The sequence below is a fragment of the Pempheris klunzingeri genome, chromosome 1 (assembly GCF_042242105.1).
Source record: "Pempheris klunzingeri isolate RE-2024b chromosome 1, fPemKlu1.hap1, whole genome shotgun sequence".
NCBI classification, from domain to species: Eukaryota; Metazoa; Chordata; class Actinopteri; order Acropomatiformes; family Pempheridae; genus Pempheris; species Pempheris klunzingeri.
This window is the reverse complement of record NC_092012.1, coordinates 36,236,776-36,260,742: the sequence shown is the minus strand read 5'-3', so window position 1 is coordinate 36,260,742 and position 23,967 is coordinate 36,236,776. Positions and strand designations below refer to the sequence as shown.

Here is a 23,967-nt window from a genome sequence, read left to right as displayed (position 1 = left end):
TTGTGTTATAAGATAATTGCAGACTATGTCCTGGAGGAGAACAGGGGGGGGAGCCGCGGGGGGCTTGTGGAGGCGAGTGGTGGTGGTCCTCGCCGCCGTGTGTCACGTGACCTGTGGATACTCTGAGAGAGAGCGAGCACACGAGCTGATGTCCAGATATCCTCTCATCGATGGGTAAAGGCCTACACAGATGTTACATCCACGGACGTAGATCAAATTAGAGCCTCTCCACCCGTCCGGCTTTCCTCACACCCTCTCCCCCCCCACAGTCACAACGACCTCGCCCTCCAGCTCAGGAGGCTCCACGACAGCCAGCTGAGCCGAGTCGACCTTCATAATGTGAGCGGAGTGGCCACCGACATCACCCGTCTGCGAGCGGGACACGTCCAGGCGCAGGTAGGACGAGGCCCCCCCCTGACTGTCTGTGTGGGGGGGGACCAGAGGTGGCCCCTCAGTGACGTCAGGGTCTCCGCTGTCTCTGCTGTCTCCGCCAGATGTTTGCGGCCTACGTGATGTGCGGCGCCCAGGAGAAGGACTCTGTGAGGCTGACCCTGGAGCAGATAGACGTGGTGCGACGCCTGTGCTCCGAGTACCAGGACTTTGAGCTGGTCACGTCCGTCCAGGGTACCTGACTGAAGGCTGTGGTCAACTGTGTTCACTGTCCACACAGGGAGAAAACAGGTAGAGAACAGGTAGAGAACAGGTAGAGAACAGGGAGAGAACAGGTAGAGAACAGGGAGAGAACAGGTAGAGAACAGGGAGAGAACAGGGAGAAAACAGGTAGAGAACAGGGAGAAAACAGGGAGAGAACAGGTAGAGAACAGGGAGAAAACAGGGAGAGAACAGGGAGAGAACAGGGAGAGAACAGGGAGAGAACAGGTAGAGAACAGGGAGAAAACAGGTAGAGAACAGGGAGAAAACAGGGAGAGAACAGGGAGAGAACAGGGAGAGAACAGGGAGAAAACAGGTAGAGAACAGGTAGAGAACAGGTAGAGAACAGGGAGAAAACAGGGAGAGAACAGGTAGAGAACAGGGAGAAAACAGGGAGAGAACAGGGAGAGAACAGGGAGAGAACAGGGAGAGAACAGGTAGAGAACAGGGAGAGAACAGGTAGAGAACAGGGAGAAAACAGGTAGAGAACAGGGAGAAAACAGGGAGAGAACAGGGAGAGAACAGGGAGAGAACAGGGAGAGAACAGGGAGAAAACAGGGAGAGAACAGGGAGAGAACAGGGAGAAAACAAGTAGAGAACAGGGAGAAAACAGGTAGAGAACAGGGAGAGAACAGGGAGAGAACAGGTAGAGAACAGGTAGAGAACAGGGAGAGAACAGGTAGAGAACAGGGAGAAAACAGGTAGAGAACAGGTAGAGAACAGGGAGAAAACAGGTAGAGAACAGGGAGAGAACAGGTAGAGAACAGGGAGAGAACAGGGAGAGAACAGGTAGAGAACAGGGAGAGAACAGGTAGAGAACAGGGAGAAAACAGGTAGAGAACAGGTAGAGAACAGGTAGAGAACAGGGAGAGAACAGGTAGAGAACAGGGAGAGAACAGGGAGAAAACAAGTAGAGAACAGGGAGAGAACAGGGAGAGAACAGGGAGAGAACAGGTAGAGAACAGGGAGAGAACAGGTAGAGAACAGGGAGAGAACAGGGAGAAAACAGGGAGAGAACAGGTAGAGAACAGGTAGAGAACAGGGAGAGAACAGGGAGAGAACAGGGAGAGAACAGGTAGAGAACAGGGAGAGAACAGGTAGAGAACAGGGAGAGAACAGGGAGAGAACAGGTAGAGAACAGGGAGAGAACAGGGAGAAAACAGGTAGAGAACAGGGAGAGAACAGGTAGAGAACAGGGAGAGAACAGGGAGAGAACAGGGAGAAAACAGGTAGAGAACAGGGAGAGAACAGGGAGAGAACAGGTAGAGAACAGGGAGAGAACAGGTAGAGAACAGGGAGAAAACAGGTAGAGAACAGGTAGAGAACAGGGAGAGAACAGGGAGAGAACAGGTAGAGAACAGGTAGAGAACAGGGAGAGAACAGGTAGAGAACAGGGAGAGAACAGGGAGAGAACAGGGAGAGAACAGGGAGAGAACAGGTAGAGAACAGGTAGAGAACAGGGAGAGAACAGGGAGAGAACAGGTAGAGAACAGGGAGAGAACAGGGAGAAAACAGGTAGAGAACAGGTAGAGAACAGGGAGAGAACAGGTAGAGAACAGGGAGAGAACAGGTAGAGAACAGGGAGAGAACAGGTAGAGAACAGGTAGAGAACAGGGAGAGAACAGGTCGAGAACAGGGAGAGAACAGGTAGAGAACAGGGAGAAAACAGGTAGAGAACAGGTAGAGAACAGGGAGAGAACAGGTAGAGAACAGGGAGAGAACAGGGAGAGAACAGGTAGAGAACAGGGAGAGAACAGGGAGAGAACAGGTAGAGAACAGGTAGAGAACAGGGAGAGAACAGGTAGAAAACAGGTAGAACACAGGTAGAACACAGTTGTTTTGGATGCCGTCTGGACTCTGTGTGTGTGTGTGTGTGTGTGTCGTTGCAGAGCTGAAGGACTCAGAACAGGTAGAGAACAGGTAGAGAACAGGGGGAGAACAGGTAGAACACAGGTAGAGAACAGGTAGAACACAGGTAGAACACAGGTAGAACACAGTTGTTTTGGATGCCGTCTGGACTGTGTGTGTGTGTGTGTGTGTCGTTGCAGAGCTGAAGGACTCTGCGCTGAGACATAAGATAGCCTGTCTCATCAGTGTGGAGGGGGGCCACTCCATCGACAGCAGCCTGCCCGCCCTGCGCATGTTGTACCAGCTGGGGGTTCGCTCCATGGCCCTCACACACACCTGCAACACCCCCTGGTAACTCACACCTGGAGGTTCATCATTTCACCGTGACACGTTCACACATTTGTCTTTTTGGCAGTTAGAATGTATTTGCACACACGGACACCTCTGTAGTGGAAGAAGAACTCAGATCCACTGGTCATGTAAAGGTACCAACACAACACTGAGGTACAAGTGAAAGCTGAAGAAGCCACCACATTAAAAGTATGTGAGTATCATCATGAGAACGTGCTGTAAGTGTTAAAAGTGCTCAGTGCAGAGAAATCCTCACATTTCAGAAGCTGTTTTATAACAGCTGAACATGTTATAAACTCTGAACCTGTACAGTATCTGAAGCTGCCAGATACACACAGTGCAGTAAAAAGTACAACATGTCCTCAGAGGTGGGGTAGAGGAGGAGGAGAAAGTAGTGTAACCAAAGTACACGTTCCTCTGATTTGTACTTGAGTAAATGTACTTGGTTACTTTCCAGCACGGCACCAGTCAGGATCTCTTTCCTAAAGCTGCTGCAGCCACACTGAACACCACACAGTAAAATAATGACCTCACATTGATGACGGGCTCAGACCTGTGCAGAACTGTGTCTGTAGCATTAGCTTGTTGCTAAACGTCAGACTGAGGGTTCAGTGAGTGAATGAAAAAGTCTCCTTCTATGCAGACGATCCCATGTTCTCTGTTGTGTTCTCGCTGAATGAGGATGGAAAATAGACCTCAGCCCCGTTCAGCAGTATGTGTCTACGGTTCCCAGGACTGTGAGGACCCGAGGTTTTGACAGTGTTCTTTTTTCAATGCAGGGCTGAGTCCTCCTCCAAACTTTATCATGTGTATCAGAGGCAGAACAACAGCCTGACTGACTTTGGGAAGGTAAGTGTGTCTGCACTGACATCAGCTGCCGATCAGCTTAAATTCAGCAGCAGCATATCGGACGTCCCCCATTACTATCGGCACAAGTGTGTTTACGTGTGTGTGTGTGTGTTTTGAAGGCCGTGGTGCAGGAGATGAACAGACTGGGAATGATAGTGGACATCTCCCACACGTCCTGGGACACGGCCCTCGCCGCGCTGGAACTCTCCAAGGCTCCTGTCATCTTCAGCCATTCATCTTCCCACTCGGTGTGCAACCACAGCCGCAACGTACCCGACTGGCTGCTGCTTGAGCTGGTGAGAGACCTGAGGCTCCTGGAGCTGAGGCCGAGTGCAGTATCACCCTGACGATCGGTGAACTACCAAGAGCATCAATATACGAGTTGACCTCTGAACTCCACACCTCCTCTCTGAGTGTGTCTTTAACCTGCTGCTAGTGCTGCTCATTAGGGCTCTGCCACATCACCAACACCCTGACACAGACTCTTCATATCACCACACGGCACGCTGTCTGCAAATCACCAATAGTTTCTATGGAACGACCACATGGAAAGGCCCGTTTCATCAATTACATACTTGACAAATACGGGATACTGATATTCAGTTATTTCTCTGCTGTTAGACTCAGAATGTAACAAAATATAAAATGTTAAAAGTATAAATATTGTAAAGTCTGAGGTCTCAGTCTCGGCTGGTCGTGGTCATATCACACCGCCCCGCTGCTCATCTGCCTCAGTGTTTACTTCAGTGTATAATTAGACAAGTCTGCTGGCCGTTCGCTGGGACAGTGACAGTGTTTCCTGTCTGGCCGTCATCAGAGCAGCATGTTGGCTGACACGTACCCTTCCCAGAAAAACTCCACTCACTTTGTGATTTTCTTCTGTCTGGCCAACTTGTCGCCAGCAGAGATGGAGACTGAATATCAATACGCTGCAGGAGCAGGATGTATTTCTCTCACCGAACATGTTCCTCATTATGCCACAGATTTCTGTGTGTGTGTGTGTGTGTGTGTGTGTGAGGTTCCTGCAGGCTGTTTGAGACGAGACCAGAATAAACCTGACGTTCACCACATCTACCAGCACAGCCAGCGAATGTGAACGAGGCAGAAAAGGCTGCACGTTCATTTATGCACAGATCGCTGTAGCTGTTAATGCGTCTCTGCGTACGTCGTGTTTGTGTTGTGTTCCAGAAAAAGAAGCGAGGGTTGATCATGGTGAATCTCCACAGCAGGTTCGTCTCCTGCAGGGATGAAGCCAGCATCTCTCATGTGGCCGGTGAGGCGTCCGTGTTGTTTTTAGTCCTGAACGAAGTCTGTAGTTTGACTGTCTTCGATCTCGGCTGATCTATTATTCCTCCTGGGTTTTACAGACCATTTTGATCACATCAAGAGGCTGATTGGAGCGGAGTCGATAGGAATCGGAGGAGACTTTGAAGGTGCTGTGAGGTGAGAAATGTTCTCTCTCATTCACACCCAGAGAAACCAGAAGGAAACACAGCGGTGCCGGTGGGGTGCACGCTCGTCTCTGACACGTTCCAGGCTGTTGTTGAACCACATCATTTAGGTTTTCACTTTTATTAGTCTGTCATGTTATCAGCAATTTAGCTGTCTCAGCTGTTGACAGGCTGAAAAATGGTAAAAAATCAATAAGTTGTGCTTGTGCAGGAGTAAAGTCTGCAGCAGAATGGTGTCTGTTCTCTGCATACAGACTCAATCTGATCCGGCTGAACCTGGACCTACAGACGTTCCTCGTTATCAAACTGTCAGGATGAGCAGAAGAAATATGGCTGCATCAAACCGTGTCTTTCATCAACAGCTTTCCTCGGGGCTTAGAGGACGTGTCCAAGTATCCCGCCCTGATCCAGGAGCTGCTGCAAAGGAACTGGACCGAGAACGAGTTGGCTGATGTCCTTCGAAGGAACTTCCTGCGAGTGTTTGAGGAAGTGGAGAGGGTGAGCGTGAACATTAAAATGAGCACCTTAGTTCACGGAGGAGAGTCGAAGAATCAGTGTCTTCCTAAACCTGAAACCTTAAAGACTGAGAATTACCAGATATTATACACGAAAGGCTGTTTTCATGTTCTCAGCTAAAACCACAGCTGAGCTGAAAAGCTGAAGTGTTTTAATTGTCGACCCCCCCTGTCGTCTCCCTGTCCTCCCCCAGGTCCAGGGTGAGTTGAGTGAGGAGCGGCCCAGTGAGGTCCAGATCCCGGTGGCGGAGGTGCAGAACCCCTGCAGGCTGGTCCTCAGACCTCCTGACCACCAAGGGCTGTCCAAGCAGAGCCCCCCCTCCGGAGCCCGGCATGGACCCAGAGGTCTGCTGACCCTCCCCATCGCTCTGCTGCTCTCCAGCCTTCTGCTGACTGAATGAATATTTAAGTCAGCTCAGCTTCAGAGCATCAGTTTCAGAGTAAAGGAGAGCGTGCTGAGCGTGCTGTGGGGGTCGACCTGCCCTCCTGAGACCAGGGGGGGAGAATCACTGGCGTAATTTTAATTTTAATGCTTGGTATGCTATACTTATGAGTTAAAACATAGAGAACATCAGTTGTGGGTTTTATTCTTTGGATATTTAATCTGTTTGGTGGCTTGTTTGTGCCTGTGCATGAGAATAATGACTGATGAATAAAAGGTGGAACTCTGAGTCTGTTTTTTGTCTGAAGGAAGACCAGGAGGATCGTTAGCGTGGTGAGATTAGCCTTTAATGACCCTTACATAGAAAACAGCTTGTTTAGTTGTCTACATGAAAATAAAAAAATAAGCTCTGATCATTCTCAGCTGTTCAGAAAAGACACAAAAAGTGACTTAAAGTTTCAATCCTTAAGATTTCAGTCTATGATTTGGTGGTAACGAACACTCCTTTAGCAGCTACTTACAGAAAAGCAGCTGCTGAAAAACAGAATGTAAAAACAGCTGCTGCAGAAATAAAGCCGACTATATCGTTATCAAAAATGGGGTTTGATTTCCTGAATATCTTAAGAATTATAAGTTTAAATGCTGCCTGTCTTTTGTGTGTAGATAAACTCTTCAGGTCTGCAGGAAAAACACAGACGTAACAGTTCAAAATCCATTCATTCATTAACACAACATCTGTCCAAAAACATCATAAATTATATATCTTTTTAAAAACGTGTGTTATCATCTCTGGCGTCCACATTTACAAACGGATCATGTGCCACCTGAAGAGCCCTGGTTGTTCTACAGTGACCTTTACCTCAGCGGGGACGTGGTGGACGAATAAATAAATAAATAGAGACGTGCTTCCACAATAAAGAGTTGTTTTAGAATAGAAATCTGGCAAAACCATTCAAACTGTTCCACATGTGTGTACAACTAATAAAGGTTTACTGTCACATGTGAAGAGGAACGTGTGGCCTGTAAAGGAGAAAAAGTTGGTGTTGGACAGTTTGAGGCTGAAGCGCTGATTTCTGGGGGAGGAAAATATCAGCTGTGATTTGTAAAGAAAGTGTCCAGACACCCTACGAGAAAAGAGCGAACCTCTTTGTGGTCCACAGCTCCCAGTGAAAGCGTGGACTGGACGTGTCGGCCGGACGGAGGCAGCAGAGCCTCCCGTCCAGAGGAAGAGCCGTGCAGCAGCTAAGAACTGGTCACGAGTAGATAGTGATGACCTCCCGACCCCCCCCGCGGACCAGCAGCACTCGCTCCAGGCCTTCAGTCAGCACCTCCAGGAACTCCATATCTGAGGCTCAGGTTAAAGAAGTCAAAGCAGCCAAACACGAGTACTGGGATCTGACAATCTGACCACACTGACAGAGGATACAGTTCTCGTCTCCGTCTGCGTTGCGCGGCGGCCCCGGCATGTTGAGCAGCACTAGTCGAGCGTCGTGGGACCTGTTGACTATCACCTCGTTCAGCTTCACAGCCGTGTGCATTCGCCGCACGTTGGACTGATCCCTGGAGGTAAATCATAGTATGAATCTCTGCGTGTCACATGAGGAGCACGGGACGGCAGAATGAGGTGGACGGTTCACACTCACGGTTTGAGGCTCATGAGTTCTCTGAAGTTCTCCGGCGCGTTGTTCCTGCTCCTCCTCTCAGCCTCACACTTCTCTCTGGTCCACGTCATCTGGACCTTCTCTGGAGGAGCCTCCACCACCTCCTCCTCCTCGTCCGAGTACAGGCTTCCCATTCGCACCAGCGAGTGTCTGTCCTTCACCAGCTGGGCCTGTGAGAGCCACGGGAACACTGAGAGCTACTGCAGGTCATGGCTCAGCAGCTTAGATTAAACTCTACACAACTACAGGAAAGCAGTGAGGAATACAGCGGCCTTATCATACACAATGTGTTCTAGGAGTTTCTAATCTGTAAAGTATTTCAGGAAGCACAGAAAACAAACCTCTCTCTGCCTCTCTGCACTGGACAGCCTCATCTGTCTCAACATCTGGGACCTCTGCTCCATCATCAGCGTTCGCTCGTAGGTGTACGCTGAGATGTCGCTGTCATGCTAAAGGACACACACACCGTTTTACTGCTTCATCCTACTGAAACATGTCAGCGTGCTGAAGGTCCATGAAGGTCAATCAGCCCATGTTGAAGGAAACAGGTTTGTGGCAACAATAAACACTGATGCTCTGTTTCAGTGATGGACGTCCGCCTTCTGTTTTATTACCGAGGCAAAGTCACTCTGAGCTGCCATAAAAACTTCTGCTCAGATTAGCAGACGTGTAAGAAGCATTCTCACCATCTCCACCACCTCCACCTCAGCCTCGATCCTCAGCTGGTACAGGAACGTGGCCAGGTCCTTCTTCATCTGGATGCTGTTGTCGTCCATCTGGGCAACAGTGAAGATGCGCATCTTGCATTTCCTCCATACCTGCGGTGCAAATATAAGCATGTGATACTGACGCACCACGAGCAGCGTGGAACAGACAGGAAGATAATTACAAGAGAAAATATTCTAAGGTTTACAAAGCGGCACAGTTCATCAGAGGAATAACAGCATGCAAACATTAGCAGCTATTCTAGAGATCATTTACAGCTTATTGAAGTAAAACTGTGTGTCCTCTGACTTTATGCTGTCTGAGCAGGAACGGCAGCAGCATCAGCATCCCCCCATCATGGACGATCCACCAGACGTCGATGTTGCCGTCTGTGAAGCGTTCGTGGTTGCTCGGGTAGAAGGACACGTTTTTGGGCACCATCAGGGCCAGGTGGGCGGCTGTGGTGCAGCGGACTGTGTCTGAGCAGAGATGGAGGCACGAAGAACGGACGTTAGCTGCACTGAATGAATGAATGACTCCCGGACAAATGAGCAGCACGTTCACAGGAGCTCTCTCGGGTTTCCACCGTGTTTGGAACGTGAGCATTAAAGTGTGAAACACACAAACACCAGCAGGCAGCCAGCGGGCTTCTGTACTAAAGGTTTGCAGGGAGACTCTTACTGATAAAAGTCTTCCAGGCTCGAGGGTCCTCACTCTGCCTCCAGCCGTACGGCCAGCCCATCACCACCGTGTTGTGCTTCATGCCCCCCAGACCACAGGACTGGATCAGGTGGACCACACCCTCCCGCACCTTCGACGCCACCATGACCTGGCAGAAACCTTTGACTCGTTCGATCTCCATCATGTTCTTAATGGCCTGCAGACACCACAGGGTGAAAGACTTCTATCAGCATCATGTGTCTCCAGCTGGTTACTCACACCAAGACACTTAAAAGCTCTTGTTTCATTTAGTGGAAATGAGAACATAATGTCAAGAGCCACAGAAAACTACTCTGGTGTGTGAGTGAAAACCTTCAGAACATCAACAGGGATAAATGTGGACAGTCTGCTGTGTCTGAGAGGAGACTTCTGACTTCTTTCTTTCCTCTAGTCTGTCCAAAATCTTACATTTGGCCCTTGAATGTAGTGCAGTGTCACAATAATCAGATAACCTAAACAGTTAGAAACCAAAAACAACAAGATTGTAGTGCGTGCCTCAAATGTAGATCAGATTAAAGTTCATCGTAGAGGACTGTTTCAGTACGACACACTCTGACACCGTACGGGAACATCGGCTTAGTTAGAAGCGAATCGAGCATGAGTGATTCATTTCTCCAGTTACTGTCACACAAATAAGAGCAAACTTTTCATTAACTTGTTTAATTATTTTCCAAATACATCCCTAATGAAAAATGTGCCTTATTGGAGTGTGAACGGCTCATTGACACCAGATGGTCGAGACGGCAGCCGGCTGTTTCCAGCCGTGGCTTCGACTGTTGCTGAGGAGGAAATGTAAAAGAAACGTACGCTTCATTGTGCTTTTCAATTTACAAAAGGTGCTCGTTTGTAACAATTAGTTCCAACAGTCAGCAGCACAGCACAAAGGAGGGCTGCGTGGAGCCGCTGACGCTCCTCTCCACTGTCTACCTGCTCGGCCGCCTGCAGCTCCCCGTAGCTGTCCAGGAAGCTGCCCTGGATCACCGAGCCCACGATGGTCAGGCCTTTTCCCGCCTTCAGCTGCGAGGCGAAGGTGAGCAGGCGAGGGTATTTCACATGGAGGTCCTCGTCCAGCTTCAACAGCACCAGCAGCTGAGGTCTGAGGAGTCAGAGACAGTCACCATGAGGCCTGGATCACCGGGGGGGGGCCCCCGACTGAAAGGGTGTCTGTCAGACAACAAGTATTATTGTTCTCATTGTACAGAAGCTGCTGCTGCTGCTAGTGTTCAGCTGTCAGAACAGGATGAACTGAGAGGTCGTCATCATCATCATCACACACACACACACACACACACACACAGGCTACACACACACACACACACACACACACACACACACACACAGGCTACACACACACACACACACACAGGCTACACACACACACACACACACACACACACACACACACAGGCTACACACACACACACACACACACAGGCTACACACACACACACACACACACACACACACACACAGGCTACACACACACACACACACACACACACACACACACACAGGCTACACACACACACACACACACAGGCTACACACACACACACACACACACACACACACACACACACAGGCTACACACACACACACACACACACAGGCTACACACACACACACACACATGTAACTGCTGCAGTCTGTCACTGACTGTGAATCAGGTCCTAACCAACCATGCTGAGACATTAAATATGTGCATCTGACATGACTCTCAGACCACCGGATCGGTCCCACTTCTAACCTGGGGGGCCACACATGTGTGACCTCTGAGGTCAGTGCCGACCGGACCGCCTTGTCTGCATTTCATTGGTGTTTGGTTCTTTGTTCCCCTGTAACGGCCATGGAGACGGCTGCCGTGTCACTGGCTTCGTATCGGCAGTGAGCAGCAGAGGAGGAAGTGCAGCGTGCTTCTAGTTTAGAAACACTGCGTACGCACTCGGCACATGGCGTCCTCGTCAACACATGCTGGTGGATCTCTCATACAGTGTGCTGCTGACTGGGGCTCTGTCATCATCAACCTGCACGGCCTCTTTTATACAGACTTCTCATTTATTACATTTGTCCCACTGGGTGTCACACAGTCTGTCTGAAACGCAGCTGATCGCCAACATATTTTCAGTGACTGTGGTCCGGGCCTGACAACGTGAACTCTGTTCCTATAGTGACTATATGTGTTGGAGGGGAACACTGAGGACTGTTGGATGCTGCTTCATTTATCGTCAGTGAATTCTTCTCAGAACTGGAAACGACTTTTATATCCCAGCATGCAGTGTGCCTCCTCAGAGAGCACCTCCTTCAGGTGGACCTGTACCTCCAGTTCTTGGTGTGCGGGGGTCCAGCCTCTAGTCTCAAGAGGGCGTATCGGGCAGCGCTGAGGGACAGTCCTCTTATTCCGTCTCCCCACTCCTTCTCTGCCCTGTCGGTGTTGGTGAGACGCAGAGACAGATGCAAACGTGAGGGACTGTCGAGCAGCATCCACAGACACTGACATCATCACCTCTGAGCAAACAGGAGACTCCACACATACCCCTGGTACTCAATGTACTTGTAGATCATCCCGGCAATGCCCATGGCCACGATGGCGTAGTACCAGGAGGAGATGAACATCAGAGCCAGACACATGCTCATGCCAAGGAAGGACAGAGCCCTGTGGGGGGGACACATATAACACAGCACCATTATTTATACCTATTCATAATGCATGAGTCTTTCCTGAAGGCAGCTGGAGCATGAATCTGGATTTGAAAAGCTGGTGATTTGAAAAAACAGGACTGGGAAAAATCTGAGTACCCCCCCCCCCCTTTGTGTATGAGGCACACTGGGGATACACGTGTACTCACCAGTGGTAATATCTAAACCGAGGCCTCCAGTTGGGTGTGCGCAGAAGAGTCTGAACGGCACAGGCTAAGTTGACAAAGAGATAGCACATCAGGAAGAACCTGTTGAGTGAAGACGGAGTTTAACCACAGCTGATGTAGAGTGTGCTGTCTAAAGTGATGCCTGGTCACCGCTTCAGTTCACATCTACCAAAGGTGGGCTCAGCGGTGAGCAGCATACGCTCAGCGTGTGTCATGTTTTTGGCCTGTGTTCATGTGTGTCAGCTCACATGGAGAGGATAGGTGCCACCATGTCCAGTGAGGCGATGAGGATGCCCAGCTCAGCTATGAGAGCGGTCAGCAGCAGCGCCCACGTGGGCTCTCCGTTGGCCTTTCCGTGACCAAACACCTGCAGCGAACAGACACCAACCTTTTACAGGCAGCAATGCAAATCACTTCTTGTTTGCGCTGTATCATATTCAAATAAGCCTCCGAGTCAAATATTACCAATGCAAATAACTGAACGTTATGACATGTTTGGTAGTAACCCTAACCCTAACCCTGAGGAAAGGAATGATGTTGTCCTTGGCTATAGCCTGCAGAAGTCGTGGGGCCCCAGTGAGGGACTGCAGACCCGCCCCCACCGTCGAGAAGAAGGAGCCGATGACAATAACCCACGGAGACGGCCAGGACAGCGTTCCCACCACCAAGTTCCTCCTCACGCCGTCCCCGAACCTGAGAGCACAGCAACGACACTTCTTCACTACCTTTCTCCGATGGTGGTGCCGACTAGTAGTAGGACTCAAGTGGACTTACTTGTCCCTCAGGACTACTCCTTCAATGCAGGACCCAAACAGGACAACAGAACTTATATCTAAACACGAGAGGTCAAGGCTCAAAGGTGTCTGTCATGTCTCTCCTGTCCTGTCCAGAGGGGCCAGTGTCTTAGTTTTCCCAGTGTGCGGCCACAGAAAGGATACAGACGAGTGAAGTAGTAGTAATAGCTAAGATGGTTCCCACAGGGATGGACCTCTGGGCATCACGGAGATCACCAGACCTGTTGGAGCCCGCCATGATGCCTGCGAGAGAACACAGACAGTAGGTAGGAACACAGGACAGGCCAAGACTGTTATCTGTGACCCCTGCTGGCTGGATTACATCCTTCCATCCATTCACCTTTTACTTTTAGTGGACCTGCTGTGATCAGCTGTCCCAAAGGACAGGTTAGGGCTCCACTTGTACTACCCAGCAGTCATTTGGAACTGACAGAATTATTCTTTATGGTAAACAAGTTTGGGCTAAAAAGTTATTTCACAGTTTTCGTACAGAGGTTTGGGCCATAAGAGCACTTCCTGTGGTCCCTGACGCCGTCATACCTGTGGCCGACGGGAAGAAGATCCCCACCAGAAGTGTGAATGATGTCGCGATGTCTGCGGACACGTACATGCCAAAGTTCTCCATGGCACCGTGGGCATCGACCGACTGCAGCCCCGCTTTCTCTAAGATCTCCCCTTTCTTCAGGTGGTTGCTCCACATGTTTTCTAACAGAGAGGAGACGTTGAAGTCACTGGCGACAAACTAACATCAGAAGCGAGTGACCTTCTGTGAGGACATTTAAAGGCTGTGGTGGAACGATAGCCTCTTCGTGGTTATAGAAATGTACCTCTGATGATGCCGCTGCCCAGTCCGGGGATGCCCTGGATCTCCGTCACGTTGTTCTGGATGAAGTAGTCGTCACACTGAGAGCTACTCGCGTTCCCCGGCAGACAGAATCGGTCCCACAGCTGGCTGGGGGCCGTCGTGTTTCCCTTCATCACGGTCTTAGCACACACGTCGAAGCGATCCCTCACCAGAGTCCTGTTTCCCAGCATGCAGATCCTGCAGCGGGAACATGGACAAAAACACATCATTACTGTGTTGTCATGACTACGTCTATCACCAGCATCATCATCCTCGTTGTCCACATGCTGATGGTCATGGGACAGAGGAAGTTATCAAACTGTAGAACCCATACTCATACCCAAAACAGAACAAAACTAAATGATAATAGAACATAGAATTACTTCCTGTGCAGTGAACACTGCACACAGCAGCAGTACCCCCCCCCCCCCCCCCCCCCCCCCCCCCACTTCCTGTTTATTCTAGCCATCCCCGCGTGCAGACTTACGGGAACTCTGGCGGATGAGTCATGGATTTGATTGCCCCAGCGTAGATGGAGACAATTGAGATAATGACGCAGGCCAAGAAGAGAGAGGCCAGCTTGTTAACATATTTCACTCCCACAAAAACCACCACGGCCATCAGGCTGAGGCACACAGAGCCGTACACTCGCATGTTGTTCAGCAGGGCGCTGTCACTCCCGGGGGGGCCTGTGGTGTGAAAGATGGCCGCCTGGGGGACCAGATATTTCTGAGGGGGAAAGAATTACAAAACAGCTGTGGATACAGCATAAAACACATGTAACGTCTGATACATCTGACACAGAACAGGGTTTGGGAATGAAATGTTAGCTCTCAAATGTGAACAGGAACATTAGGACGGGATGATGCTGCAGCAAACTGACCAGGAAGATTTCGATGGCCCCCAGTATGTACATGGCAGAAGCAAAGGTGGTGCCCAGGTAGAAGCAGAGCCCCACAGCTCCTCCAAACTCAGGGCCCAGGGAGCGAGAGATCATGAAGTAGGCCCCCCCGGCTGCACCACAAAAACACAGTGTTACACACAGTGGAGAGTCCACAGGAGGAACCACATGGACAACAGCAGACTCCTGCTGCCCCCACGTGGCAGAATGTGGAACAGAAACTATAACCTCCACATGTAGTCAGAGCAGCCAGAGATGGAAAGGTCCCAACAAAGCTCTGAGGTGCTGTGCACAACAGTGGCTACAAACATACCAGAGGTGCTGATGTGCTGTTACCTGGAACGACGCCGTTAGTAGCTATGGCGCTCATCGATATGGCCGTGAGCATCGTCTGCAGAGGAGAGGACAGTGTGATTAACATTAACATGTGCAGTTCAAACTGACGAGTGCACAGCTTCTATGGAGGAGAGAAACGTTTAGCATGTGTAGTCTGGAAGCTAACAGGAGCACCGTGTCTGTCATGAAGAAAAACTGAGCAGAAACAGGTCACAGGGACAAAATCTGTGCTGCTCATTCAGCCACAGGGACTCTATTGACCGGTCACTGTGGTGTATGTGTGTGTGTACAGTACACTGTGTGTGTGTGTGTGTACAGTACACTGTGTGTGTGTGTGTGTGTACAGTACACTGTGTGTGTGTGTGTACAGTACACTGTGTGAGTGTGTGTGAGTGTACAGTACACTGTGTGTGTGTGTGTACAGTACACTGTGTGAGTGTGTGTGTGTGTACAGTACACTGTGTGTGTGTGTGTACAGTACACTGTGTGTGTGTGTGTACAGTACACTGTGTGTGTGTGTGTGAGTGTGCACTGACACACGAGCAGCACATGAGGACGATCAGGAGGGACTGCATGATGCCAGCCATCCCAACGATCCACGTGAGCCGCAGGAAGAGGATGACTCCGAAGATGTTCTGGAGACACGGCAGGTAGACGCCCATCAGAGTGCCCATGTTGGGAGACTGGGAGGGACAAAGGGGGAGAGGAGAGAGGGAGGGAGGGTTATTGACCATGACCTTTCAGGAAACAAGTGTATTGATCATTAGTATTGATCGATGTCCTTTTTAAAGGTCATTCCGTCGTGCCGTGCAGACAGACAGGCAGTCATAGAGACAGACAGGGACACGGCCAGAGGGGGCGGACTCAACAGAGCTGTGATAAAAGCATTGAGGCGCGGTGTTCCTCTGCAGCGCCCCCCCTCCTCACCTTGGGGGTCTTCCTTCGTGAGGCCTGAGCGCTCTCCTCCTCCTCGTGCTCCTTGGCTCCCTGGGTGATGCTGGTGTAGCTGACCAGGCGGCTGAGCAGAGAGGAAACCTTCGGCCGGATGTCCAGCTCTTCCTGGGGGAGGCGGGGGGGGGGACAGGGTTACCGAACGAGTTTGGTTTAAGCCTCTCATCTGACAGAAATACTGGATGGTAAAAATAAGAGAGACCTCGAACAAAGCGAGGTTCCTGTCGTAGAAGTCATTCTTCTTGCTGGCAGCATCAGCGCTGCTGAGGAAGGGGCTGTCCTCCTTATGGTTCCCGTGTCCTGTCAGGACGAAGCAGCAAGAGTCAAAGAGGTCAGCAGTGTCCTTTAAACATAACACCTGCTGGTGACAAACTCTTTGGACCTTTGAGTGTGAACACAAAGGAAACATTTCCTTTGTTCACATGAAAAACATCTGAGTCTAAAATCTCCATTAGGAGAGAAAAGTGAGAGCCAGAGATTCATTCAGTAAATAATTAGACAACAAAGAAAAATACTATTTTCTATGCCAGCTCCATTTTTTCAACATCCAGTCCGCTTTGAACTGTCACTATTAATTAGAGCTGAAGCATCTTAATAAAGTTTAGAAGCACAGTTCATGCAGTGAAAGGCCAGAAGCAGCACAGGCCGACAGAGCAAAGTCCAGGTGATAAACAGGCTTATAATTAGATTTCACTCTCATTAGCTTCTGCTTTTGAAGAAAAGAATCACGCCGGGATGAGCGCCGTGCCTGTGGCAATTACTGCACACAACACACACGCATGCACTTCATTACCTGGAGGTTACTAATCCTGCCTCATTAGAGCTGTAAACTTTAACATCTCACAGGTCTGACACATCCAGCGGCACAAAGTCTGACGACTCACCGAGTGGGCCTGACACCGGAAAACTGTCTCAACTCTGCAGGAAATGAAGCAGTGAGCTGGCTGAGCTTCAGAGCTGCTCCTCACTCACCTGAGCTCTGAGTCCCACTACTGCCTCTGCTGTGGGGGAGCATCGCTCTGTCCACTCTGCTCCACTCTGTCCACTCTGCTCCACTCTGTCCACTCTGCTCCACTCCACTCTGTCCACTCTGTCCACTCTACTCCACTCTGCTCTGTCCACTCTACTCCACTCTGTCCACTCTGCTCCACTCTGCTCCACTCTGCTCCACTCTGTGCTCACTGCAGCTCAGCTGAGCCTGTCGGTTACTATTCAGGACACCAGGTCACCCAGGGTGAACACACACTCTAACACATGGTACGGGGGGGGGGTGCAGTGGTAACAGCATGCTGAATGACACACACACTCTCTCATGGGGACAGAGAGGCTGGGGTTGGTTCAGGGAATCTCACAGAGCCTGTATTCCCGTACTGATGCTGGATTTCATTTCTCCGTCACAGCAGGGACTCTTTCAAACGGTCTAAAGGGGCAAAGACCACATTGTGACTGGTCGTCTGTCCAAGTGACGTCTGTGAGGAGATGAGAGTGAAAGCAGGCCGACGCTGCCCCCTAGTGTCACGTGTGTGTCACTGACACGGATAAACACACTGTGTGTGTCAGAGGCAGATAAGAAGACTTTGTGTGTGCAGCAGCACCAACCTGCAGCTGCAGCCTAAAGCTGACTCCCTCCATTTGTTGGACCAGCAAAATAAAAGTGACTTTGAGAAACTGGGGGGGGTGGGGGGTGGGGGGGGTCACTTATTAATAACCTGACATTCAATGTCTAATTAAAAAGATTAAAGATTAAGCGGCTTGTTCTGAGGGCACACAGGGCTCATGCTGTGTGCACTGAACAGTGTAAAGGCTTTACAGCAGCGTGTAGCAACATGTCACCTGCCCCCCCCCCAAACCACTCACCGCCACCTGATCAAAGCCCGTCTGTGCTGTAGGACTGACACGTTCACAGGAGGGGGGCAGAGAACTCAGGTGACTCTTACTGGAGACAAGGTGCTCGCTCTCTTTTTCATTAAAGAGCAGAAAGTGTTGCTGCTGCTCGCCGTCAGAGATAAAGAGCAGAGAAGAGGACACACTGTCTGTCTCATCGGCCTCCTTCGTCTCCACCTGGACCAGCTCAACACCACCAGTGCTCCAGGCAGAAACAACCTGCTCACTGACGTGTCTGCGCTGCCTGAAGCCGATCAGACGTGGAAAACAATATCGCTGTCCGTTAGCTTCTTAGGATTTGAAAAAGCCTCTTTGCTAAACTTCCTCTTTAATAAACATTTAAGACTTAACACCGAACACAGCTTAGTCTGTGTGCTGCTGTTGGCATGAGAGCGCTGCTGACTGTGTGAGGAGGTGTGTGTGTGTGTGTGTGTGTGTGTGTGTGTGTGTGTGTGTGTGTGTGTGTGTGTGTGTGTGAGTGTGTGTGTGTGTGTGTGTGAGAGTGTGTGTGTGTGAGTGTGTGTGAGTGTGTGTGTGTGTGTGTGTGTGTGTGTGTGTGAGTGTGTGTGTGTGTGTGTGTGTGAGAGTGTGTGTGTGTGAGTGTGTGTGAGAGTGTGTGTGAGTGTGTGTGTGTGTGTGTGTGTGTGTGTGAGAGTGTGTGAGTGTGTGTGAGAGTGTGTGTGAGTGTGTGTGTGTGTGTGTGTGTGTGTGTGTGTGTGTGTGTGTGAGTGTGTGTGAGAGTGTGTGTGAGTGTGTGTGTGTGTGTGAGAGTGTGTGTGTGTGTGTGTGTGTGTGTGTGTGTGTGTGAGTGTGTGTGAGAGTGTGTGTGAGTGTGTGTGTGTGTGTGTGAGAGTGTGTGTGAGTGTGTGTGTGTGAACTGAGGACAAAATATTAGTGTGGTGAAGGTCAGGGTCAGGGTAGTGGTTTTAGTTACCCACAAAGATGGCAAAACATTGTGTGGTTGTGTGTGTGTGTGGTTGTGTGTGTGTGGTTGTGTGTGTGTGTGGTTGTGTGTGTGCTCCTGTACTCTGACACACTGCACACCTGTAGAGCGTCACCGTGTCGGCTCACCTGCTTAAAGGGTTCACTGTGATGCTCTGTTTCCTGCCGACCTGCTGAGTCGCACAGCACAACATATTAGCTTTGATGTGTGCTAATGATGAGAGAGGGACGGCAGCTCGGCCCGGTCACTCCGGGGGGGCGAAGGTGGGCGGGAAGAGGCGCGTCCTACGGCAGACTTTGATGAAGACATAAGCGAAGTACATGCTGCTGGGTGTAAAGCTACTGAGCAGACACAGCCAGAGTGGTCTGAGCAGCAGAGGGTCCTGCCTGTGACGGTCCTCAGGCAACACCAGAGATGATCAACACGTTCTACTGATCCCTCAGTCACAACAGGTCCGTTAAAGAGCCAGTTTTAGTGAGGGAGGGGCGTCCTCAGTTCCTCCTACACTGATGATGGAGCCAGCCCTGATCCTGACCCTGATCCTGACCCTGACCCTGACCCTGACCCTGATCCTGACCCTGACCCTGATCCTGACCCTGACCCTGACCCTGATCCTGATCCTGTCCCACAGCAGCAGCAGCCTGCTTCAGTAGGAAGGAGGTAAACTCAGGTGGCGTCCTCGTTCAGGAACCATCCATTGTCCTTCCTGTGATCAGGGACTAACTGGTGTCTGGATCCATATCTGAAGGTTTTCTCCAGACCTTTGTCAGGAGTCCGTCTGACTGTAATCATTTCTAACACATCGCAGGTCCCCCAGTCAGGTCCAGGTCCAGGTCCAGGTCCAGGTCCAGGTCCAGCCCAGTACAGGTGTCTCAGTGCAGTCCAGGTCCAGCCCGGTACAGGTCAGTCAGTTAGGTCCAGCCCAGTACAGGTCACCCAGTCTGGTCCAGATCCAGCCCAGTACAGGTCTCCCAGTCCGGTGCAGGTCCAGCCCGGTACAGGTCTCCCAGTCCGGTCCAGGTCCAGCCCGGTACAGGTCTCCCAGTCAGTTTCAGGTCCAGCTCAGTACAGGTCAGTCAGTTAGGTCCAGCCCAGTACAGGTCTCCCAGTCAGGTCCAGGTCCAGGCCCAGCCCAGTACAGGTGTCCCAGTCAGGTCCAGGTCCAGGTCCAGGTCCAGCCCAGTACAGGTCTCCCAGTCCGGTCCAGGTCCAGCCCAGTACAGGTCTCCCAGTCTGGTCCAGGTCCAGGTCCAGCCCAGTACAGGTCTCCCAGTCCGGTCCAGGTCCAGGTCCAGCCCAGTACAGGTCTCCCACACATGTGTCCGGGGCGTTTCCAGCCACAGTGAGCAGCTCTGACAAACCCAACTACACCTGCTCAGAGCAGAAGGCCAGACGAGCTCATCCAGGTCTGTTTCTATTGGACCTCCATCCTCCACAGCACCAGGAGCCAGAGTCCAGAGACTCTCCAGTCTTACTGCCTGTTTGCTGGAACATTGTTAACTCAATATATTTACTGATTGTGTGACTATTAAGAACCAGCTGGCTGCTCACTAGTCATGGCCCTGCAGGACAAACTGTGTGTTCATGGGTGAGAGGTGACCATCACATTATTGTATGACAGTCACCAGTAACATGTCCTGCTGCATGTGGCCCACAGGACGTCACCGACACCTGGAGCCACAGGGCTAAAACACTCTGTCTGACGGATCAGTGATTCCCAGCATGATGAGGTTTCCACCCATTGTCACGTTTTAAAAAGCTGGAAGAACTCATCACAACTTTTTTATTAAACCGCTGCTACTTTCTGAGAGTTGAACCAGTTACAGAGAACAGCAGCTGCCACGTCCACCGAGGACAAGCTGTATATGAAAGAAACTCATTTTTTCAGCTAAGAAACTCGGTAACGGACTTTCGTCCGTGAGCAGGGGGCCGTTTCAGGGTCGTGGCTCCTGCTCAGGACTCCGGCCTCTTACAATGAGCACAGTGTTTGTCGTGAGTCTGCAGGCTCAAACAGACTCTTCACTGTGTCACTTCTTCCGTGCTGCAGACGTCTCCCTGTAGCTCACACATGAAGCATGTAGGCCAGCGTCCCCAGGGCCCCCACTCCCAGCATGAGGTCACCCACACACACAGACGCCCTTAGAAACAGCCCCACCCAACGTTTCCTGCTTAACTGTGTCCAGTCTGCATGTAGGAATAACGCAGGAGAGACACGTCTAAATCTACTGAGTCTGGTTTAAAACCTATGAAGTGTCCCCCCCCCCCCCCCCTGTGAACTCAGGAGCAGTGACTGTTCAGCTCCACCATGTCTGCAGTGTGATGGTGTCATACTGGGAGCCCTTCGCTCCGTCTCACCATCCGTCAGTGTCACTTCCTGAGCGACCCACCAGCTTTAATGGCTCTAGTTGTTGTTGTTGAGCTCAGGAGGCTCTCCTCTGGGGGGGGGGGGGGGGGTTACAGAGAATCACGACAGCAGGAAGACAAGGGAGGCAGCAACAAGCAAACTCACCCATAAACAGGGTGAGGGTCAGGGGTGAGGGTCAGGGGTGAGGACAGCTGCTTTCTCCTCTGTCATCAGCCTGTTGAGCTCAGGCTGAGTCCAGAGTTCAGCTCCGTTCACTGCTGCCGTATCTAAGGAGCATTTGTGCCCAATGCCATCTGGCTCTAAAGGGTGACTTCCTGAAACATACAGGCGGGTTAGGGTTAGCCACATGTGCCGGGAGTCTGACCGCTGCTCTCAGCACATATTCTACCTGTGTGAGACACACTGGCTGGTCACTGACACAGTGGGGGGAGCAGAGGAGAGTCTGGAGCTGTGAAGACTCTTACAGGGGTGGATGTTCCAGGCAGACTGTGGTTCTGGTTCTGGTTCTGGTGCCCGGCCCTCTGGGCCTCAGTAAACCTCATCTGAAGGCCGCACCCATGTGCGTCTTTTATTAAAAACTCTGTTCCCCCAGTTGGTTCCCTCCCTCGGCCCACACAGATCACTGCTGTTCTCACACAATCCCACAGACTCCTCCTCCTCCTCCTCCTCCTCCTCCCCCCGCTGACGGAGGAGACGAGCTGAGCGGAGCAGCCAGGAGGGAGGAATCTGCCCTGTGCTGTTCCACAGCCAGCCGGAGTGAAAGGAAATCCTCCGCTGGCACAAAGAGAGCTCCATCTTTTGTGTGAGGAAGCACTTGAGGCCTTTTTCTTGTTGCAGCAGCACCGCCCCCCCCCCACACGATCCCGCCCCCGTCGTGCCTCTCCCCCTGGTTCTCAGCCCTGTCATTGTCCTCCCTTTGTCGCTCCTCTGTCCCTGAACCTCTTGGAAAAGAGTTGAACGTCCAGAGAAGACTACTCCCCCCGGAGTGAGCCGTCAGGACCAGACCTGCTGCTGCTCACAGGCCCGTCTGCTCCTGGACTATTGCCATGGTAACCACAGAGGCAGCTGCTCCGGGGACACAGCAAAGCGCTCCCGTGCTGCCCCCCCCACGCCGTCCCACCAAGCACCACCTGTAGGACGCCTTTTCTACCTTCCACACAGCAGCAGGGAGAGGGCGGGGGGGCTTACCATCAGAGCTGACAGTGTCCTGGTGGTCGGGGTGCTCCCGTCCCGTGTCCCTGTAGTCCACCCAGTTGATCCCCTCCAGACTGTCGTAGCTGGACTGAGCCTGGTCCTTCACCGGTACCACAGTGAAGTGAGGCATGTCTTCATCACCGTCCTCTGCCTCCCCAGCTCAGACTCATAGCAGGCTAGCTGTTAGCCGGCTCCAGCTCTGCTCCCACTAATGGCAACTACATTCCTCTACACTGCGCTCACTTCCTCTGGGGGCTATTAGCATACCGCCCGCCCACAGGACGGCCCCTCCCGGGCTCCCTGTGTGAACAGAAAGGGGCAGGAGTCCTCGGGGGTGCGGGGGGGAGACACCGGCCCCACCCACCCCCACCGCCTCCACCCCAGTGACCTGTGGGACAGAGTGAGTGTTGTCAGTGCTGAGCCATGAGGAGGGGGGGGGGGGGGGGGACTTTATCTGTGTCACTGTGACAGCACAGAGACACTGACACACACACTGACACACACACTAACACACACTGACACACACTAACACACACTGACACACACACTGACACACACTGACACACACTAACACACACTGACACACACTAACACACACTGACACACACACTGACACACACACTGACACACACACACACACACACACTGACACACACACACACACACACACTGACACACACTAACACACACTGACACACACTAACACACACTGACACACACACTGACACACACACTGACACACACACACACACACACACACACACACACACACACACACACACACACACACACACACACACTGACACACACACACTGACACACACTGACACACACACACACACACACAGACACTAACACTAACACACACACACACACACACACACACACACACACTAACACACACACTGACACACACACACACACACACACACACACACTAACACACACTGACACACACACTGACACACACTGACACACACTGACACACACACACACACACTGACACTAACACACACTGACACACACTAACACACACACTAACACACACAGAGACACACACACTAACACACACTGACACTAACACACACACACACACACACACACACACACAGACACTAACACTAACACACACACACACACACACAAAGAGAGACGTGGCAGTTTGGAAACATAAACTACTTCGGTTGGGGTGGGGGTGGTTGGTGGTGGTGTGGTGGTGGAGGGGGGGGGTAAAGACAGCTCATCAGGCCGACAGGAAACAGAATCATCACACAGCTGAACAGCTGGAAGTTGTTTCCACCTCTGACCTCAGCAGGAGCTGAGTCACTGCTGATGACTGGACGGTAAAACCCCCTCACTGACGGGCTAACGCTGAGGAGCTCCTCTCAGATCAGAGCCTGAGGCAGGCTGTCAGTACAGGTCCTGTCTGAGGGGGGGGGGCTGGCTGCTCTGGTGTAAACTGTTAGTGAGCCTTTGGCCACCTCTCACTCTGCTGTAGAAACAATGTGGGCACCACGTCATCCACCCACTTTAGACACTAGACATCAGGATCTGCTCGATTCCAGGCGAGCCTCCAGTCCCAGACCTTCTCCACTGGAGCAGTGCAGATGTTCCAGTAGTTAGACCCACTCACAGGGTCTTACAGCGGTGGAGGACAGACATGGTCCACATAGAGCTCTGCCTTTGGAGACGTCGTCATCACAGAGAGTCTGATGACAAATGTTGGCTGTGGATATGTTATATATATATATATATATA

The 23,967-nt window shown here is 51.4% G+C and overlaps 2 protein-coding genes across 2 annotated transcripts in view; one reads left to right on the top strand and one right to left on the bottom strand.

Annotated features, from left to right (window-relative positions):
* dpep2 (dipeptidase 2) overlaps nucleotides 1–6,318 on the top strand; it is a 6,783-nt gene extending 465 nt beyond the window's left edge. The window contains exons 2-11 of the mRNA XM_070834973.1: nucleotides 13–174; nucleotides 270–396; nucleotides 495–624; nucleotides 2,700–2,850; nucleotides 3,630–3,699; nucleotides 3,819–3,995; nucleotides 4,888–4,972; nucleotides 5,067–5,142; nucleotides 5,513–5,648; nucleotides 5,860–6,318. Of these exons, the coding sequence (XP_070691074.1) occupies nucleotides 26–174; nucleotides 270–396; nucleotides 495–624; nucleotides 2,700–2,850; nucleotides 3,630–3,699; nucleotides 3,819–3,995; nucleotides 4,888–4,972; nucleotides 5,067–5,142; nucleotides 5,513–5,648; nucleotides 5,860–6,066 (1,308 nt within the window). The 5' untranslated portion in view covers nucleotides 13–25 and the 3' untranslated portion in view covers nucleotides 6,067–6,318. The remainder of the gene's footprint in view (nucleotides 1–12; nucleotides 175–269; nucleotides 397–494; nucleotides 625–2,699; nucleotides 2,851–3,629; nucleotides 3,700–3,818; nucleotides 3,996–4,887; nucleotides 4,973–5,066; nucleotides 5,143–5,512; nucleotides 5,649–5,859) is intronic.
* A 68-nt stretch (nucleotides 6,319–6,386) lies between these two features.
* Nucleotides 6,387–22,412, bottom strand: slc12a4 (solute carrier family 12 member 4). Its single transcript, XM_070834864.1, has 24 exons — nucleotides 22,204–22,412; nucleotides 16,026–16,123; nucleotides 15,800–15,931; nucleotides 15,409–15,555; nucleotides 14,873–14,927; nucleotides 14,519–14,649; nucleotides 14,123–14,364; nucleotides 13,619–13,833; nucleotides 13,332–13,496; nucleotides 12,936–13,034; nucleotides 12,772–12,829; nucleotides 12,516–12,690; nucleotides 12,246–12,364; nucleotides 11,980–12,078; nucleotides 11,667–11,786; nucleotides 11,451–11,555; nucleotides 10,061–10,229; nucleotides 9,095–9,290; nucleotides 8,723–8,892; nucleotides 8,395–8,526; nucleotides 8,050–8,157; nucleotides 7,691–7,878; nucleotides 7,474–7,607; nucleotides 6,387–7,392 (listed from the first exon to the last, which is right to left on the bottom strand). The coding sequence occupies exons 1-24, from the start codon at nucleotides 22,337–22,339 to the stop codon at nucleotides 7,301–7,303; spliced, it is 3,285 nt and encodes a 1,094-aa protein (XP_070690965.1). The 5' UTR covers nucleotides 22,340–22,412; the 3' UTR covers nucleotides 6,387–7,300.
* Between the last annotated feature and the right edge of the window lie 1,555 nt (nucleotides 22,413–23,967).